At 62.1% G+C, this 19,596-nt stretch overlaps 1 protein-coding gene across 2 annotated transcripts; it reads right to left on the minus strand.

Annotated features, from left to right (window-relative positions):
• Positions 1–2,943: 2,943 nt before the first annotated feature.
• Positions 2,944–18,720, minus strand: LAD1 (ladinin 1). Of its 2 annotated transcripts, none has more exons than XM_008268604.5 (10): positions 17,956–18,720; positions 9,917–10,054; positions 7,808–8,573; positions 7,198–7,302; positions 6,419–6,462; positions 4,841–4,913; positions 4,627–4,764; positions 4,327–4,413; positions 4,011–4,085; positions 2,944–3,689 (listed from the first exon to the last, which is right to left on the minus strand). In XM_008268604.5, exons 1-10 carry the CDS (start codon positions 17,991–17,993, stop codon positions 3,684–3,686), a joined length of 1,470 nt encoding a protein of 489 aa, XP_008266826.3. In that variant the 5' UTR covers positions 17,994–18,720; the 3' UTR covers positions 2,944–3,683. The 2 variants fall into 2 exon arrangements, with proteins under 2 accessions (XP_008266826.3, XP_089167411.1); XM_089311285.1 differs by lacking the exon at positions 17,956–18,720 and adding an exon at positions 17,002–17,039.
• Between the last annotated feature and the right edge of the window lie 876 nt (positions 18,721–19,596).

Consider the following 19,596-nt stretch of genomic DNA (forward strand, 5'->3'; position numbering starts at 1 on the left):
GCGCCCAGAAGCGAGGCAGGAGTGGCCGTCTGGAATGGCAGTTCTTCCTGGCACAGGGTGGCCGGGGACAGTGAGGGCTGTGGACGTGCCTTCTCCAGGGGAGACCCCCAAGAGATTCTAGGGACCGTGAGGCTGGAGCCCGGGGTCTGGTTGTCTGTGCTGTGTGTGGCCCCAGCCCGAGGGCAGCGCCCAGCACCTCACGGGCTTGGTACACGATGCAAATGCGAAAGCTCGTGTGGGAACCCCTGAGTGACCCCCACCCAGGGCCCCCCTGTCTCCGTGGAGGGAACAGCTCCCCCCAGGCCAGGGACCCTCCCCGTACACCCCAGCCTCTTATCAGTAATCCACCCTCTGTTCCTCCTATCCTCTGGCCCCGGCTGAGCACCAGCCAGCCTTCCCAGTGCTTAAATTCCTGCCACCTCCACCACTAACGTCCATCCTTGGGCAGTCCTGCGCACGCGGGCCTGCCGTGTGCTCCACGCCACGCTGTCATCACACTGCCCTGTCACTCAGCTGGCGCTGTCCCCTCCCCGGTCCCCAGCCACCACTGAGCCCGATGGCTTTGGTCCCCCGGCTCCAGGCTCATCCCCAGTCCCATGGGCCCCTACGCTGCCAATGGCTCAGCTGCCAGCCAGCCCCTGGGAAGCAGAGGGGCCTGGCGGGGGCGGGATGGTGGGGAGGGAGCCAGAAAAAGGACCCAACCTTGCTTTGTGTCCCGGTCTGGAATTTAGGGCTGAGGCCGTCTAGATCTCTACAGCGCCCCCCGCTGGGAGGAGGCCAGCACAATCTTGGTGTCCATGGGCACAAGCCTGAGGCTCCCACGAATTGTCACAAGGCCAAAAGGCAGTCACAGGGAGCCAGCAGCCAGCAGTCCCTGGGCATAGCAGGGCTGCTCCCGACCCGTTTCGGATGCTGCTGTCATTGCAAATAGCTGCAAGGTCACCTCCCAGGGCTAAGGATAGAGCAGAAAACAAAGGCAGCGTGGTCTGGGATGAAGCATGTACTGGCACAGCGCCTGCAGGTTTGAGAGCCTGCAGGAAGACGGGTCCCAAGGCCAGGGGCAGCAGACAGAAGGTGGCTCAAGGGTGGAGACCTGGCCTGGACCCGGAGGGCAAACATCACCTCCCCGAGAGGGCCCCTGGCTGCCCGGGCACCACCCTGGGGCACCGATCACCAGCTGAAGTCATTGTGAGTGCTTTTGTCTCTGTTTGCTGGCTGCCTCCCTGATGGGATGGGGCAGGCGCCTGTGCTGGCTGCACAAATGCAAGGTTGGGGGCGGGCTGTGGGGTGTTGCCCGACATTGTCCCCAGCACCTGCTGTGATGGCACGCCAGGGAGAGGGGGCAGCATGAGGGTCTCCTCGGCCCTAAGCCTGCGGCTGCAGGGACAGCCCCTGAGATCCATCCCCCGGCCGTGTCCTCCCAGGCTCCCACCCCGGGAGCCAGGCTGCATGGCCTGCAGAATCTTCCGGGAGCGTTCCTAAGAGAAGTCTGTGTGGGGACAGTGTCACTCGCTTGGTGTGTGAGTGTTCACAGGTCCTCTGAGCTCACCGCTGGATGCTGAGGCTCAGGGACAGGGCTGTCTCGGGGCCACAACTCCGAGTTCCTGGCCGGAGCAAGGCAGGACGCGCAGCTTCCCCCAAGAAGCTATAATGGGAGCCCGACGGAGACGCCAAGCCTGCTACCTACCCAATGCAGGACTAAGACATGCAGGCTCTAGGTGGCCAGCCCAGGGAGCTGGAAGTCCCCACAGGTGGGCCCTGAGGGTCTTCTGGCCCCCGGCCCCCAGGCAGGAGCCCCCACCCAGCATCACAGATGGGGTGGGGCTGGCTGGCAGTCTCTGCTCCAGCGGCCTGGGGAGCTGGGGCCTGGCGATGCCCTTGGGAGTCGTGTTCTGAGAAGCCCTGGGCTCCCCCCAGGCACACGACGGGGAGTGGGCAGCTCTGTGGGGTGCCAGCAGATCAGGCAGTTGGGAGGAGGGGCTGCAACGTTCAGGGGCAACTGTTCCCCGCAGTTGACACAGCCTGAGATGCCTGCCCCCCATCATCAGAGTGCCTGGGTTCAAGTCCAGATCCGCTTCCGATTCCGGCTTCCTGGAAGGCGCAGGTGCTAGCTCAAGGGGAGATTCAGACCGAGTTCTGCCCGGCCCAGGGCTGCTTGTTGCAGGTTTCTGGGGAGTGAGGCAGCAGATGGAAGACCGAGCTCGCTCTCTGGATCGCTCCCTCTCCCCCTTTTAGATTTAAATTTTTTTCTAAAGCGTGCTCTAATGACTGAAAGCAGACAGGTCCTTTTTTTTTTTTTTTTTTTTTTTTTTTTTTTTTTTTTTTACAGGCAGAGTGGACAGTGAGAGAGACAGAGAGAAAGGTCTTCCTTTGCCGTTGGTTCACCCTCCAATGGCCGTCGCAGCCGGTGTGCTGCGGCCGGCGCACTGTGCTGATCCAATGGCAGGAGCCAGGTACTTCTCCTGGTCTCCCATGGGGTGCAGGGCCCAAGCACTTGGGCCATCCTCCACTGCACTCCCTGGCCACAGCAGAGAGCTGGCCTGGAAGAGGGACAACCGGGACAGAATCAGGCGCCCCGACTGGGACTAGAACCCGGTGTGCCGGTGCCACAAGGCGGAGGATTAGCCTAGTGAGCTGCGGCGCCGGCCGAGACAGGTACTTCTGAATGAGCGCCGTCAGGTTGATGCACCAGACCAAATGGGCGTGTCCTGGGTTCTCTGTGGGCTCCGTGCTCGCGAAGCACAGCTGGGCCCAGGTGCTGGGAAGAGGAGGCCTGGCCGGGGCCGAATGGGGGCAGGGCTGGCGCTCTGTGAGGGATGTGCTGCACGTTTGTACACAGATCCCAGAACTTACAGATGTTCACAGTCTGCGATTTGAAATCCATGTGTTCTCTTTTTTATGAGCCTTTTTGAAGTCGGCTCCTGTGCCTGGATTTAAACTCTCTTTGCACCAAAATCAACATCTTTTAATTCCATTCGTCACGTGCCTTCTGACACCTCCACATACGTGGCAGTCCCAGGGTCCCCAGCCACCAAGCTGGGACCACTGGGCACCAGGCCCACCCCCTTAATGTGAGAAGAGGGGGTGAGGAGAAAGGTGACACCCAGCCCCCTACCTCCAGCCAAAACACCCCTCCCGCACCCTGGTGAGCCCGCCAGGCAGCGAAGGCTCGGAACGGGATTCACAGGCATCACAATCGGTTGCACCTGAGACTGAGTTTATCAGCAACTTCCTGAGGACAGGTCTCCTGGGGGGAGGGGGGCCTGGGGACGAGGCACACGCAGCTCCCTGGCCAGCTGGTGGGAGCAGCCCTCAGGGACTGCGATGGGTGGGTCCGTGCCTCATCCAGGCACCTGGAGGCCCCGCGGGGAGCAGGTGAGAGGGGCAGTGAGGCCCTGCCCTGGCCTCACAGTGCTGCTGATGGGCCCCTGTGCTGTGCCTGAGCTGGCGCCGGGTCCCAGGACCTGCAGTGCCATAGGAAGGGGGCCAGGGCACACCTGCCCCCCGCCCCGGGGGCTGGGCTGGGAAGGGCCGCTGACATTCGTAGCCCAAGCGGGTCCTGACAGGTCGAGAGGCAGGAAGGGAGCAAAGGCAGGGCGCAACGGGGTGCAGCTGTGGGAGGCGGGGCCTGCAGGATGGGGGGGCCCTGAGACGCAGACTGGCAGCCTTTCTTCACAGAGCTGTCACACCTGCGGGGCAAGGGTCCATCAGGACAAGGGAACGGGGTCCCAGGGCCAGGAGGGCACTGGGCCTCGACAGGGAGGCAGCCCTCGGTCCTGGATCCAGGACCTCAAAGCCAGCGGGGCTTGTGGGGTGGGGGGCAGGGTGCGTGGGGAGAAAAGCCAAGCCAGTGAGGGTCCCAGTGTTCCCATGGAGAGGGTGGGGGGTCCCAGCAGCCTGAGCAAGTGGGCAGAGGGCATTCAGGGTTCAGGACGGTAGAACCGCAGGCCAGGTGGTGTGCGCACATGGGCAGGTGCATGGGGGGGCAGGGGGTCTCCCCTTCTGCTCACCTCAACTTCGAAGGAAGCCTCTGGCTTCTTCCCCCGCTGAGTCCTCCTGGTGGCTGCCGCCTCTCTGCGCACCTCCTGAGTGGGCGTCCGAGGGCAGGCAGAGGACTCAGTACTGCAGAGCAGCCCAGCACCGGCCCCTCTTCCAGAAAGCAGGAGACCCCAGGCCCACCCCTCCTCCCCGCTGCCTTCTGACCCGCAGGCCTCTGCCTCCCCTCCCACCGTCCCCACTGCCGGAATGACGCACAGCTCCGGGCCCCGGGCCCCCCCCCCCCATCTGGAATACCACAGCGAGAGGCCCCCGGGAGGGCCAAGGTACCTGGGGGTCCTGCTCTCCAGACTCCTGGGTCCGGCTGATCCACAGGTTTAGCTTTGACGTCACAACCCCGGAGAGCCTCAAGTTCTCCTGAAAAGAGAGGGTTTAGGGCCCCCGGCAGCAAGGGGCTTTCAGAGATGCTGGGTAGGGGGTAGGCTCCTGGCTCACGCCCACACACGCCCACACACGCCACGCGCAGGCCCCAGCTCATGCCCACACACGCCACACGCAGGCCCCAGCTCACGTCCATGCACGCCACACGCAGGCCCCAGCTCATGCCCACACATGCCACGCGCCCCTTACCTTCCTGCTGGAGGCCGGCTCTGGCCGGCTCTGGCCCACCAGTTCCTTCTCAAAGAGGTGGCGCTTGCTGGCGACACCCGCAGGAGCCACAAAGACCTCGGCCCGGGAAGAGCCAGAAGACCTGACGGATTCGGATCTCTGGAGCAGAGGACATGGGGCTGAGCCACGCCCGCCACACCTGGCAGGAGCCCCCGCCCCCTGGAAGAGGCCTCACCTGTATGGCCGTGTGGTATCTCTCCAGCTTCTCGCCCAGCTTGGCCGAGCTGGCCGGGAGCCTCACGCTGGCACTGGGGGATGGGAAGACAGGACAGGCACGGCGGGTGAGGCCACCCCTGGGGGGCCTGAGGGGCGCCCCCAACACATCCACCGCTTTGGCAAAAGGGGATGCAGCCCCTCTCACAGCGCAGGCTGTTAGCGTGGGCCAGGTGAGGAGGCCAACTGCAGGCTTTCCCTCACCTCCAGAGAAAAACCCCACTCGGTAGGACAGGCCCAGGCCCAGGCCCAGAAGTCCCTCCTACCCCTGCCTGAGCCCTTCTCCTCCAACGCCATCACCTCCACCCCAAAGTGTCCCTCGCACCTGTCCCCTCCTCTCTACCCTGTCCACACTGCAGCCACCTCCAGCTCCCCAGCCCTGCTACCAGCCGGCTCTTGCTCGGACCCCCAGCCACAGCTCCCCTCCCCCCACAGCAAGCCACATGCCCACGCAGGGCCAGCTGGACACCCTGGGTCTCACGTGCCGTTCTATTTCAGATGCCATTCCTCCAGCCCCAGCCGCAGGACGCAGCCCCCGTGGGGACGTCAGCCGTGCCAACTCGCAGGCTGGCCAGCCGTGGCTGCCGTGTGCTCCCTGCATCTCCCCACGCCGAGGTCTCCCATGAATGGCTTGAGGGCAGCAAGTGCGTCTACCTAGTCCTGGCCTCCCCAACCCCCAGCAGGGCGGGCCCCAGAGCCTGTGCAGAGGGTGGCGGGGCACAGCCTGAGCGGGTGAAAGTCCCAACTCAGAAGCACAACCGCAGGTGGGCTCCACTCTGCGATTTTCAGTCCAGTGCTCAGGCCTCAGGCAAAGCCCAGGAGTGCTTGTGGACCACACAGCTCCCCAGGCCGCCGGGCCAGGCTGCTGGCACAGAGGCTCCCCCTGCCTTGCGCTGGTCTTGGCTCCTTCCTGGGAGCCCTCCCCGCCTTGGAGCCCCACCGAGCCCTGCCTCTGCCAAGCAGCTCTCCCTGGTCTCTCCCTCCCTGTTCCATCCCACATGGCCTCAGTCCCCATCCTCCCAACCCCCACCAGATTTGATGCCCTGGCCAAGGACGGCCTGGGCCTTCCCCTCCCATGTCCCCTGGGGCAGCCCAGCAGGTGGCAACTGCTCAGAAAATAGAGACTGAGGCGCCGGCGGGTAAAGCCACCACCTGCGACATCAGCATCCCATAAGGGCACCGGTTCATGTCCTGGCTGCTCCACTTCTGATCCAGCTGCCTGCTCCGGCCTGGGAAAAGCTGCAGGAGATGGCCCAAGTGGGAGACCAGGAAGAAGCTCCTGGCTTCATCCTGGCCCAGGCCTGGCCATTCTGGCTATTTAGGGAGTGGTCCATTGGATGAGAGATCTCTCTGTCTCTCCCTAATTCTTTCAGATAAACAAATAAATCTTAAAACAAGAAAGAAAGAAAGAAAGAAAGAGAGAGAGAGAGAGAGAGAGAGAGGGAGAGAGAGAGGGAGGGAGGGAGGGAGGGAGGGAGGGAGGGAGGGAGGGAGGAGACAGGCGGAGCAGGACCAAACAGGAAGCAGCCAAAACTCCCACCTTCGGGTCAAGGTTGTTTCCGAGTTGTCCTTCCTGGGGCTCATCTGAAGTGAGAAGGAAACGGCGGTGAGTGTGATTCCCAGGGAGGGGCGGCCCTTCGGGTGAGGGGCTCAGCTCTTGGGCCCCATGCTTCTCCCAGGACCCTCACCACCACCAAAGAAATGCATGGCCACACCTTCCTACCAGAGAACACCTATGCCACCCCGCCCCTCCCACCGGTCTGGGCCAGGTACCGCAGCCTCAGCCACCTGCCTCCCCACTGCCCAAGAGCCCTGTGGGGCCCTGGTCAGCACCAGGCCTCCAGCCTCCTCCCCAGGGACTGGCAAGTTAGAGGCTACCACGGTATCAGCCTGCAGGTGGATGAGCCAGGGAAAGGAGGAACAAAGCCCACACACAGGGACAAGGTGGCACGAGACTGTCAAATCCATTTAATTTGTGCCCTGCCCAGAGGCAGAGTAGCGAGCACAGGAGAGCCCGTCGCCCTCAGCCCACTGCCCTCCTGGGCAGGCAGCCTGGCCAGGACAGAAGAGGGGCGTCCGCAACCCAGCCCAGCCCTGCAGTTCTGGCCTTCCCCACTAGGTGGTGCTGCTCATGCTTCTGTAGGCTCACAGGGTGAGGTGGAGGAGGGGAGGGGTCCCTAAGCTGCCCTCCATTATTCAATACAGCTTCCTTCGGGGCTCCCATGGGAACCTAAGCCCCACTCTATCTGCTGCAGTGGATGCTGGTGTCCTTGGTTTGACTGCCAGTGGACTGGAGACAGGGGGGCCCCAGGCACTCACCCGAAAGGAGATGGTTCTGGGGCTGGAGCGTTTGAGGGAGCTGCTGTAGGTGAGCTGGGATGGCGAGGATGTGTCTGCCTCTTCCTCCCTGCTGGGGATCTTCACCTGGTCGGGGGGCGGGGGGACAGAGCGTCACATGAGAGCTCCAGAACTGGCCTTCCAGGGCAGGTCTAGGGCTCTGCCAGCTCCAGGCAGCCTCCAACCCCAAGCTGTCGGGGCCTGGCTCATCCCAGGAGCTGCAGAAGGAAGGCGGGAGACAGTCCTGCACCTGCCCCGCCTGCCTCCACTGTGGGGTGGCTGGAACACAAGGCCCCCACGCAGCTGAGCCGCCAGAGCTTTGGCCACCAGGGAAGCTTCTGGAAGGATCAGCTGGGTCCTGGAGCCCAGCCCCGGGCGAAGATGCGGTATGGGGTTCCAAGTGCTCCCTGCCCCATGGCAGGTGCCTACCCCAGCAACCTGCCCCTCTGTTCTGACTGTGACCGGAGGCAGCCAGCGAGTGCAAGAACAGCCAGGCCCAGCCTGAAGGTGGGAGGGCAGGAGGCAGAAGCGAGCTGGGGACCAGCGGGATGGACGAGGGGGAGGCCTGGGGGGGGGCAGGAGCATGGCCAACCTGGAGCGTGATGGGTGGCAGGCGGGAAGCCCCGGGTGGAGGGACGGGCGCCTTGGCAGTGGCCGGGCTCCCTGCAGGGGCTCCCTGCTCCGATGCTGCTGCCCTCTTGGGGGCCGGCTTCGCCTCTGTGGCCGGGGACTTGTCAGAGAGCAGCGGCTTCTCAAAGATGGAGGCTCTCTCCAACACCCGCCTCCCGCCGGAGCCTGCCGGCTTGGCCGGGGCCTTCTCCGAGGCACTTGTCTCTTCCGGGGGCGCCTCCTCCTGGACACCCCTCTTCTGGGGCTCTGCGCTCTTCCCGGGCCGGGGGCTCTTCTCTGGCACGGGCGGCTGCCCGGAGGCGGAGCTCTGCTCAGAGACCAGTCTCTTTTCCGGGGCTAACGTCTTCTCTTCCGGCACGGGGGCCTTCTCCAAGGCAGGGGTCTTTTCCAGAACCTCCTTCTTCCCCGCCGAGCTCTCCTCCTCGCCCTGGGCCCAGAGCCCCCGCTGCTCCCGGCTCAGTCTCTGGTGAGGCGGGGGCTCCGGCTCCTTCCTGGGCACCGGGGGCTGCTGCGCGGCCTGCCCAGCGTCCACGCTGTCCCTTCCCGCCTCGGCCTCCGGCCTCTCCTGGACGGGGTCCTGCAGCGCAGCCTCCGCCGCCTGCTGCCTCTGCCTCTGCCTGCGCTCCTTCCGCGACCTCAGGATGGCCTGCACGTCCTCGTCCTCGTCCTCGTCCTTGGAGGCTGGGGGTGGCGGCGGGGGCGCCTCTGCTTCCTCCACACTCAGCAGCCTGAGTCAGGACAGAAAGAACCAGAGGATCTGGGCTGGGGAGGAGCCCTGGGTGAAGCCGACCCGGGGCGGAGCACCTGCTGGGCCACCAAGCAGGGGTGAGGACGGCAGGCCTTGCTCCCCCGCCACCACCCCTTAGGTAGTCACTCACACACTGGGATTCCAACGTGTCATTTGAACAGTATATAACTCTATGCTTTATGTGTGCCAGGACCTGCACTGGGCACTGGGGGTCAGAGGTCACACACGCAGTTCCTGCCCCAGAGAGCTTAGCTCAAGAGCAGACATGGCCAGGGATTTGCCATATGTCACATGGCTGGGAGTACACCCAAGGCTTCCAATGCCTCCTCCCACACTTCTGTCACTCACGCAGGTGCAGCCGGGACCAGGCGGCAGCACGGGCATTGGTGCAGTCCAGGGCACGAGCAACACGGAGGGGATTGTCCAAAACCTTGGCCCTCTGCCATTTGGCAAACAGATCTTGCTCCTTCCTCACCACACTGTTCTGCGTGGTTTGGGCCAAGTTATTTTACTCAGTTTTCAAGTCTGCAAAATGGGCGTGTTGGAGGTGCCCTGAGAGTGCCCAGCACGGTCCTGCCTGGCACATGGGTGTCACTCGGTCAATGCCCATCCTGCTTTTCCTCTCCATCCTAACCCCAAGGTCTAGGGGGCGAGACCAGCCCCAGTGCCGCCCCTTGGAAGCGCATCACAGAGTGTCGGGACTAGAGGGAGGCAGGCTGAGAAACCCAGAAGAGAACCTGCCCTGCTTCCCCCACTGCACACGTGGGCACGTCAAAAAGTCGCAGAAAATGGAGCTAGAGGATGAGTCTGGTTTGGTCCAAGACATTTTTGAAATCCATGCACACAAGGGGATTTCGAAACAAGCCAGGGAGAATGCTGATTGTGAAAACAAACTAAGCACAGATTTCAAATTTATTCTTGTTCCAGGGTGGGCTCCTGCTCCACGAACTCTGGTGTCGGGACAGCCAGAGTCCTGGTGGACAGGCTGAACGATGCGCACTAAGTTCTAGTCTGGTATCGGTGTTTCCATGACAACCAGGCAGGTCCTGGGGGCTGAGACACTTTCTGCTGGGTGACCACCTGGCTAGCAGCCACTATTGTGGGAAAAAACCCTATAAAAGCCACTCATAAACTTGTTGTTGTGGCTGCTGCCCCGTGCTGGCTGAATCAGGAATGTTCCATCCACCCACGGCTCCCCGAGTGTTCCTCCAGCCCCCAGCCCCGCGCTCACTCCCTGCACCCCAGCGACTGGACAGTGGGATAGGGGTGCTTTGCCTGGGGCAGCAGAGTCGCTCCCCAGGCCGCCCGCCCCGCCCTGCGCACCTCTCGGCCGCCCTCTGCTCTCCGTTCTGGGTGAGCCTGGGGGACTCCTCCTCCGTGGTAGAGCTCAGGTTGCGGTGGCGCCGCCTGCGTTCACGCTCCTGCTCCTCCTCATCTTCCAGAGTGCGCTGTCGGGCCAGGCTGGGGGACAGAGGCAGGATCAGCACAGTCCAGAGGTCAAGGGCCCTGCCCGAGCCACACCCCAAGCAAGGGGATGTCATAAAAGGCCCCAAGGCTGCGCCGCCTACAGACCGCCAAGGGGCCCTGGAACTGCACGGGGTCTGGCCTGAATCGGGCTGCAGCTGGATTCCCCGGGCCTGGATGCAAAGCCTGGGAAGGCAGTGAGGACGGCCCGAGTGCCCAGGCCCCGCTCCTGGCTTCTGGCTCTGGACCAGCCCAGCTCTGGCCACTGCAGCCCTCTGGGGAATGAACCAGTGGATGGAAGATCCTTCTATATAGAACTTTGCCCTTCAAATAAAATAAACATATCTTTAAAAAAAAAAAAAGGCACTAGTAAGAACTGTACACATGGGGGCGTGGCTTGGGCACAGAGGGTAGGGGCCCCAGCTCCTAGATGGGTGTGCCTGCCCCCACCCCGGCTCCTCCACTTCCAGTCCAGCTTTCTGCACACCCTGGGAGGCAGCAGGTAATGGGCCAGGAACTCAGGGCCGGGCCCCAGCCCCTGGGGGCATTTGGGAAATGAACCAGCACATGCAAGATGTGTTTCTGTCTACCTTTCAAATAAAAATAAATTTTTAAAGAAGTGGCTTTTCAAAGAACTGTGCATACTAATTCCACTTCAAAGCAATCATGCTGGATGTACAATGACAACACTGATCTGGCTTCTGCTTTCCCACGGAGACGACCAGGACATGGCGGTGTGTCCATGAAGTCTGCATTGAGAGTCCATCACGTTTCTGCAGATGCTGCAGGGGTCTCTCAGGCCAGGGTCTCTCCTCCCGGGCACTGCCAGGGTAGGGCAGGCCTGACTGTTGGGTGTCACCACACCCCTGGCCTTTGCCCCAGCGAGGAATGGCCTTCCTTCCTCGGTAGACACTCAAACATGTTGCCCAACACTGCCAAGTGTCTGTGGGGGCAAAGTCTCCCCAGGCAAGAGCTGACTCGGGGGCTACAGGCTCCCACCCAGGGTAGGCAGGGCTGGGCCAGAGAGAAGCCCATGAACTTGACAGGTTCCTTCCTCTTTCAGGTCCTGGGACACAGAGACAGCATCCCTCAGTGACAATGGCAGAGCAACCTTCTTGGAGACACTCAAGTCCCCGTGGAATCTCCTGGCTTTGTGGAGGGGCAGACCCAGGAAGACCAATCGCACCCAGAAGAGACCCCAGGGTTCTCGTCCCTCCCCTTTACAGGACCTCTCTGGGCCTCCCTCATATTTCAGAACCAACTTAGCCTCGTCTCGGGGAGCAAGGGCACCCTGCACACCACACTTCCAATCCCTGCCCCCAGACAGACCCTTCATTCATGGGACCAGCCAGGCACTCTCAATCAACCACCACCAATCCATCCATCCGCACATCATCCACCCAGGCACCTGTCAACCAAGCGTCCACTCCCCAGTCGCCTTCCCATTCCCAGTGTCCTTTGCCACTTCTCACCAGTCCATCATCCCTCCCCATCTACCCTCCCTTCCAAAAACTCGCTGAGCAGCTGTGGCCAGGCCAGCACCACGCAGAGAACCAGGGAAGTCTCAGGACAGCACGGCAGGGTCTCTGTTCGGGAGGGACCTACAGTCGAGTGTCCAAAAGGGTATCTGTCCGCAGCTGCCCCAGTATAAACCGCAGACCCTGAGTTGCACGTGACCCGCATTGACAACCTGAGTGGAGACCCCGAGGAAGGGTCGGCGGTGCCGGCAGACCCCTGGTTTCCAGTCTCGCTGCCTGGGGCAGCGTGCCTCCTTCAGGACCCATACCACGGCTCCGCTGTTTTGCAAGGGCCAGCATCCCCATGACGGAGCCAGCACTCACTGCACAGAATTTCTGAGCACCTACTACGTGCCAGGCATGAATCCAGGACTGGGGCACAGCAGGGAGTGGAACCAACAGGGCCCGTCCCTTCACAGAGCCCCTGCAGGGTGGGAGAGCCCCATGCATTGTGCAGAAACCCCATGAACAGGGGGCCAGCGCTGTGGCCTAGAGGGTTAAGCTGCGGACTGCAATGCCAGCATCCCATATGGGTGCCAGTTCAAGTCCCAGCTGCTCCACTTCTGATTCAGCTCCCTGCTAATGCTCCTGGGAATGCAGTGGAAGATGGTCCAAGTGCTTGGGCCCCTGCACCCACGTGGGAGACCCAGAAGCAGCTCCTGGCTCCGGCTTCAGCCTGGCCCAGACTTGGCCATTGTGGCCATCTGGAGAGTGAATCAGCAGATAGAAGATATTTCCCACCCCCTCTCAAATAAATAAGTATTTAAAAAAAAAAAAAAGAAACCCCATGGGCAAAACAAAGTCCACTCATTTTCAGGAGGACAATGGGGAAAGAGAGAAGGTGACAGGGTGGGGAAGGCCCGAGACACAGGTCTTGAGAAGGAGCTGGTGGAGCTGCACCTGCTGGCACAAGAGGAGGGCACAGACAGCAGAGCCCTGATGTGAGCAGCTGTGTGTGCAGGGGCAGAGGGTGGGCAGGGGAGCTGGGCAGAGGGCCTTGGAGGCCAGGGAGAGAACCAGGGTTTCCTTCCAAGTGTGCTGCAGGTCACAGGGCAGACGGGGCACGGAGTGACCCAGAGGGACTCCATCTGTTTCATCTTTGTGGCTGCTGGAAGGACAAGGCTGGGGGGGGGAGGAGGCGTCACTGGGAGGCACCTGCCACTGCCCAGGGACGCGCTGGTGATGGGGACCAAGGAAAGCCACAGGTCTGGGACACACTGTGAAGCTAGGGTCCACAGAGCTCACTAAGGGACGGATGCAGTTGGCGGGGGGAGCTGTGGTTTAAGGGGAAGGGAAGGACTGAGGAAAACCCCTAGATCTTTGGCTTGGGCAGTTCCTAGTGCTGCCATCGGTACGCCCGCTAGTTCACAGGAAGCACATCCTGGAAAACTACGCAGAGAGTTCAACGAATCTGTAGATAGCGGCTTTTAATTCCATTTCCACCCACTTTTTGAAGTCCCCTAGCAAGATGAGCAAGAGCGAGGGAGAGGAACTTGGGGCTATCATCAACTATTTTTAAGATTTATTTATTTGAGAGAGAGAGACAGACAGACAGACAGACAGATATCTTCCATCTGCTGATTCACTCCCCAAATGGCCAGGCTGGAGCCAGGAGCCAGGAGCTTCTTCCAGGTCTCCCACGTGGGAGCAAGGGGCCCAAGGACTTGGGGCATCCTCTGCTGCTCTCCCAGGCCACAGCAGAGAGCTGGATCGGAAGTAGAGCAGCCAGGTCTCGAACCGGCGCCCACATGGGATGCTGGTACTGCAGGTGGTGGCTTTACCCGCTACGTCACGGCGCCGGCCCCAATCATCAAGTCTTCTGAGCAGTTTTAGGGACACTGGTTTTAGGGACACTGGCTGGAGGATGTGGACTCAAAGGAGACTTTCTGTAAACTGAGGTGTCACTCACACAAAGGCTCAGATTTTAAGTTTTGCTCTAAAAAAAAAAAAAAAGAAGAAGAAGAAGATTATGATGAAGAAGAAGAGCAGAGGGTATGGGGAAAAAAAAAAAGAAACAAGTTTGAGAAGCGCCCGGGGACAGGGCATCTTTTGTCTCTAGCCCCAGCATGGCACCTGGCACGCAGCAGGTGTCAACAGGATCACAAGGCCTCCTCCTTCCCCTCCCCTGACCCGCTGGTTACCACGCCTCTGCCTCAGCCCAGAAGAGCAGGGAGCAGGGAGCAGATCCGGAGCCCCCTGAGCAATCCGCCCCTTCTCAGCCCGCCCCGGGGGGAGGGCAGCCCTGCCTCCACCTCGCAGGAAAGGCAGCGCTGGCTTGGAAGGAAACTTCCAGATCCTCCCAGTTCCACAGTCCAGGCAGCTGCCCCTCCCGCGTCAGTCCCAGCCCTACTCCTCCTCAGTGGAGACGGAGGGGGCCCGACGAGTCCCCAGGCTCACCTGAGCCCATGGGCTCCGTGTATTTGCAGATCATTCACTCGTGCACACATGCATTCCCTCGCTCCACACCGACAGGTGGTCCCTATGGTCCCTCACTGCCGCCTCCTGCTGCCGGCTGTCATCTGAGGCCGTGTCTTTGACTCTCTGCTCCTCTGGACACTTTGGGGAACAGCTGGTGCCTCCCACAGCTGAGGGAGCCATAGGCAGGGGCAAGCGGCCCACCAAGTGGGCTTCTCCTCTCCCCTGACCACACCCGTGGGCCCCAGGACTCCTTGATCCTGAGTGACCAGGTTTGCCTCAGGAAAGTGGTCCATTTTTATGAGCCCCACCCCAACCACAGTGAGTGATCAGAGCCTCTGGTCCTCAGAAGTGACTCACTCCCCAGACTGGTTCAGGCCCCTGCTGGAGGAGGCCCAGGTGACAGGAGACCCCTGGCTCACCCGAGCACCACCCCACCCTGGGGGCGGAACCTTATCTCCAATAATCAGGGTTATTGGCCTCTGAAGAGGAGGAAATGTATAGACATGAAAGGGCAAAGGTCCCCCAGGAGGGACTTGGCAGGTGCAGTGGCCTTTGGAAAACCCAATAGTAAGCAAATGGTTAAGTGCCAGGCTCTAAGAGTTACACAAACGCCCTTGACATTGACCCTGTGAGGCAAGGCCATGTTAGCCCCATGGTGCATATGAGGAAACAGGCTCACAAGGGTTAATAACTTTCTCAAGATAGCACAGCTAATAAAAAGAAGGAACTGAGGGGCCAGTGCTGTGGCAAAGCAGGTAGAGCCACCGCCTGCAGTGCCTGCATCCCACATGGGTGCCGGTTCAAGTCCCGGCTGCTCCACTTCCAATCCAGCTCCCTGCTAATGGCCTGGGAAAGCAGTGGAGCATACCACAAGTGTTTGGGCCCCCGGCACCCACGTGGGAGACCTGGAAGAAGCTCCAGCTCCTGGCTTTGCCCTGGCTGTTGCGGCTATCCCGGGTGTGAACCAGCAGATGGAAACTGTCTCTGTAACTCTTTCAAATAAATCTTAAAAATAAAAAAATTAAAAATTAAAAGACAAAAGGAACTGAGATTGCAACCCAGGTCAGTCTCCCAAAAGCTCATGCACTTAACCACAGGACCAAATGCCAGCAAAGGGGGTGAGGTGAGGGGCTGGCCCAACCCAAAGCGATGCCCCACCTCCTGGTGAGTATGCACGGGGAGGAACAGGAAGCCAGAGGACCCAGAAGCTGCAGGATTCTCAGCCCTAGAACCAGCCAGGGCTCAGGGTGCCGCAGGGAGAGCAGAGGTTTGGGGAAACCCAGTGAACTCTGAGCCCCAAGGCCAGGCGCCCAGAGCTGGAGGCCCCAGCCACCCTGGCCAGCTGACGCCACAGCCCCAGTGGCTGCCCTTCCCCTCTACGCTTGCCTCCAGCCCCTGGCCCCCTTTGAAGACACAGCACATCCCTCGCTGTGCCCCCACATGGGGCTGCTCCCTGCCCCCATCCTGACCCTCTGGGGATGGACTCTTTCCTAAAACTCTGCCCTGTTGTTTGGGGTATCTTAACTCTGGAAGTCTTAACTCCCACCTCTCCCGCAGCTGACAGGAGCTGGTTCAATGCTGCTTTTTCCAGCAGAACCTTTTCTCCCAAACTGAGCCCCGTAGAGGGCCTTTATGCACAGGTCAGGCCCAGCCGCTGTGGCTGCAGCCTGAGAGGGTATGGGGGCTGCCCCCAGAAGCATTTGGTGTAGCTCTGGGGTACAAGTGGGTAATGAGCTCTGGGGGACAGCAGTAAGGGAGAATGAGAACAGAGGAGGGAGCAGGGGCCTGGCAATGACCTTGGCCCAGTGTCCAGCCCCTGAGGGGGGCAGGCTTCAGCTCCCCTCTGGCATAATGATGGGCCACTGCGGGTGGTCACTGAGGTCCCTTCTGGCCTTGCTGGCACAGGGAGAGGTGGCCGGGGCAAGGCAGGGGAGGGTTTGGAGGTGGCAGGGCTGCTCAAGGCTCAGGCAAGGGAAATGATTAACCACTGGCTGTTCAGCCCCAGGCACTCTCAGATCCACCCCTTCCACCCCTCACCTCCTGCAGGCAGGCCCAGCCCAGCCAGGCCCAGCCCAGGGCACCAGGCCAGCCAGCTCACCACCGCCACCATCCCCGGGGACGGAGCATCCCGATTCCCACTGAATGCCAAGGACGGCTTGCAGGCTGGCCCTCAGCTGGGTTCCTGCAGCCATAGCCTGGCCCCGGCTGCAGCCACACACGCGTCACACCCTCAGCACAGTCCTCCCCAGCCCGGAGGCTCCGACAGTGACTCACGGCCCTGCCCGCCTGCCCGCTGAGGCTTGTTCACTCGGGGAGCGGGAGCAGGAGCAGTCCTCCGTCCCAGTGTCTCATCAGGGTGACTGCTGGCAGCAGCTGCATCTTCCCACAGGGCTCTGAGGGCTGGGGCCGGGCAGGGAGGGCAGGCCAGGGGCTCCTGTGGCAGGACTGGTTTCTCAGGGCGTCCCTGGCACTCACCCTGGACATCCCGTGGGAACTCGGCCCCACCCCTGTGGCCACATGAGCAAGTGGACAAGCTGAGTGCACACCTCGCTCCCATTTTTGGAGTTCCAGTGCCCGGGCTGCCCACACACACGCCCATCCCCGCGGTGCGTATCCAGACACGCCCTCAGACACAAAATCACATATCCCGTCCTACTGCAGGCTTCTAAGGAAGTCACGTCTTGCTTGCATTTCTAACCCAGCACATAGCACACTCCTGAGGTCTCCCCAAACAAAGAGGGAAATGGAACGTGTTCAGACTCCCCAGCTCCAAACTCAGCCACACAAGAAGCTACTGCCCACACAGCCGTCCCATAAACAGGCTCACCCACACACGGCCACACACACACACACACACACACACACCCCAGCACAGAGGCCCACACCCGGCAGCCGTGGCACACCCACGCCAACCCCATGCACACTGACCCCCATGCAGAGTCCAAGGTCTTGATCCCCAGCCCCACCCTTGGCCCAGACCTTCCCTGGGGCGTGTGCAGCCTGGCTTACCTTTTCCCTTCCCTGGACCCCATGGACCCTCTGCACTGGGATGGCCAGGCCGGGCAACAGCCCCAGTGGATGGTTGAGCCCAAGGCTCTGGGGAATGCGTAAAAGACACCCTGACGCCAGAGGCCTGTGGTACCCACACGGCCAGGGGGTGCCGGTCAGCACCTGCACACGCAGCCCTGACCTCACACTGCAGGACCCAAAGTCCCACCTGGGAGAGCCATGAGACCAATTCCTCCTGGGCAAGAGCCCGGGCAATTGAAGAAATGACCTCCAGCTGTGGGCTATCACCGGGCCTGGGTTTCCTCGGGCTCAGCATGGGGGTGGGAGGAAGGGCTTAGTTCCCCAGGGTTGAGGAGCTGAAGGGGCTTCCGGAGCTTCTGCAGGCAGGTGGGGGCAGTTTAAGGGAAGTCCCCAGGGGCCACCACCACCGTCCCCAGGGGCTCTGACCCCACAGGTTTAGTCCCCTGACCCTTTGGGGCCCCTTCACAAATGAGAATTGCAGTCAGAGGGGGACAGCAGCCATCTGGAAGCCCCCAGCCCAGATGCCACCCTAAAATGCCATGCTGAGAATGCGAACCTCCCCGGGTGTGGGGGAGGGCGTCTGTGCTCTGTGCCCTCTGATCTCAGTCACTGGCCCCTATTCTGCTGACCCATAAGGTGGTGCTGCTCTGCCCTGCCCCCCCCCCACCTCCCACAGGGGCTGGGGATGCCTCCCAGGGCCCATACCAGCACTCCCCACCTGAGACAGCAGGCAGTCGGGGGCTGCTCCAGAGACTGCAAGCCCGAGATAGGCCTCCCCTCCCCTCTAAAACCTCCCTCTCTCCACAGGTCACAAACCAGGGGCTATGCAGGCCCCAGGAGGAGCACGGAAGCTTCAGGGCCTGTCACCTGGGGGGTCCCGGGTTTGGCCCCAAATCTGACCCAGGGGGTCCTCGGGGCGGCAGGGACGCTCACCTGGACAGCGCCGACCAGTTCTTCCTGCCCACAGACATGCCGCCGGCGTGCTGGCCGCGCTGTGCTCAGTGCTCCGTGCTCCGTGCCCCGTGCTCCGCGCTCCGTGCTGGGCACCCGCGGCCGCGCCTCACCTGCGCCCCTCCCCGCCCGCCCAGGTGGGGTCACATGGCCGCTTATCTCACCCGCGCGCCCCGCGCCGCCGCGCGCCCGTTCGCCGGTCGGAGAGCAGCTGCTGGGGTGTGGGCGTCCCAGACAAAGCCGCACAGACCTCCGCGCCGCCCCGAGCGCTGGGGGACGGGCGCCCCCGGGCCGCGGGACCGACCGACGGGCGCCCGGGCCGCGCAGGACTGGTCGGCAGCCCCGGGCCAGGGCGCGGGACTTCCTGCCCAGAACCAGTCGGACCAGCTCGGCGCTGGGCCGCCTCTTCTCTCCGTGTGGCAGCGGCCAGGGGTGCCGGGGAGTGGGGCACGGGGCGGGACCCGAGGATCGCGGTCAGGCTGAGCTCCCTGCCTGGAAATCGACTTAGCCGGGAGAAACCTGAGAGCAGGAAGCCGAGCGGAAAAGTTAGAGAAGGTACTACGATCTCTGGTCTAGAGCGCCGGGTCGCGCCCTCCCTGCCCCCCTTCCGGAGCTCATGCCGGGACCCCACTGACAGCCAGCGGCATCACTCTCCCGGCTGCATACAAAGCCAGCCCCATTCAAGCCAGCCCCTCCCACTAGGAGAAGGTCAGCTCTGAAAACCATCAGCGTGTCTGAAGCAGCCTTGCATATGGCCTCAGACCTAGGGCTGGAGGGGCGATGGGAGGACGGGACAGGACCCAGCAGCACAGATGACCAGGAGGGGGTTTTTGGAGCCACCAGCCCCGCCTGGCTCCCAGAAGCGTCCATCTGGGCTGGTGCTATGCCAGGTGCTTTCTCTCCAGGAGCCAGCCTCCCTGTTCCCCCGGGTGGGCTGGGCATGGGGACTCTTATCTTCCCGGTGGCTGGGAAGTGCAACTCAGCAGAAGCAGCAGAGAAATGAGGCGCAGCCACTGGCACCAGGATGGGAAGATGGAGGGAGGGTGGAGGGTTGGAGCCGGAACTGGCCCCGCTGCCCTCCCGGCAGCTTCCTTTGGGCTGGTCTGGGGCTGTTGGTCTGAAAGTGCTGAGCAGAACTGGACACACACTGTTCCAGGAGCCTTCCTGCTGGCCACAGGGGATAAGGGTGCAGGGGGGTGAGGGGTTCTGATCCTGCAGTTTCTGAGTGTTGCGCCTTGGGGCAGACTGCCTGGGATCCCTCACCTGCGAAGTGAGAATAATGGTGGCTGGCAGGATGCGGGAGTCGGATGAGTGATGGCCAGGCAGATGCCAGACGCGAGCTGCGTGCTCTCTCCCCAGGAGGAGGAAGGGCAGGGCGCTAGTCCAGGTGCACCCACATTCCGCCTCCCTGGGAACCCAGGGGCTGCTCTTCCTGTGGCTGGCTGCTGGTAGCAGCTCCACACGAGGAGGGGAACAGGCCTGGTCCTGGGCAGTCGGGGCCCTGCCAGGGACGCCTCACAAGCCCAGGAGAGTCGGGTGTCTAAAGCCCAACAGCCAACATCGCTCCGTGGGTAGAAGGCCAGTCCACAGACAGCTCCGAGGTGAGGACAGTAGATCACAGGG

This window comes from Oryctolagus cuniculus, chromosome 13 (assembly GCF_051225735.1).
Source record: "Oryctolagus cuniculus isolate XC-2025 breed Fujian yellow rabbit chromosome 13, ASM5122573v1, whole genome shotgun sequence".
Lineage (NCBI taxonomy): Eukaryota > Metazoa > Chordata > Mammalia > Lagomorpha > Leporidae > Oryctolagus > Oryctolagus cuniculus.

What these genes read in the sequence shown, in the direction of transcription:
- LAD1 (XM_008268604.5), bottom strand. Translation starts at nt 17,993, where the DNA reads ATGTCTGTGGGCAGGAAGAACTGGTCGGCGCTGTCCAG. An exon ending in AACTGGTCGGCGCTGTCCAG is followed by an intron (nt 10,055 to 17,955) that starts GTGAGCGTCCCT and finishes TCTGTCCCCCAG; the next exon opens with CCTGGCCCGACAGCGCACTC. An exon ending in TGCCACCCATCACGCTCCAG is followed by an intron (nt 7,303 to 7,807) that starts GTTGGCCATGCT and finishes CCCCCCGACCAG; the next exon opens with GTGAAGATCCCCAGCAGGGA.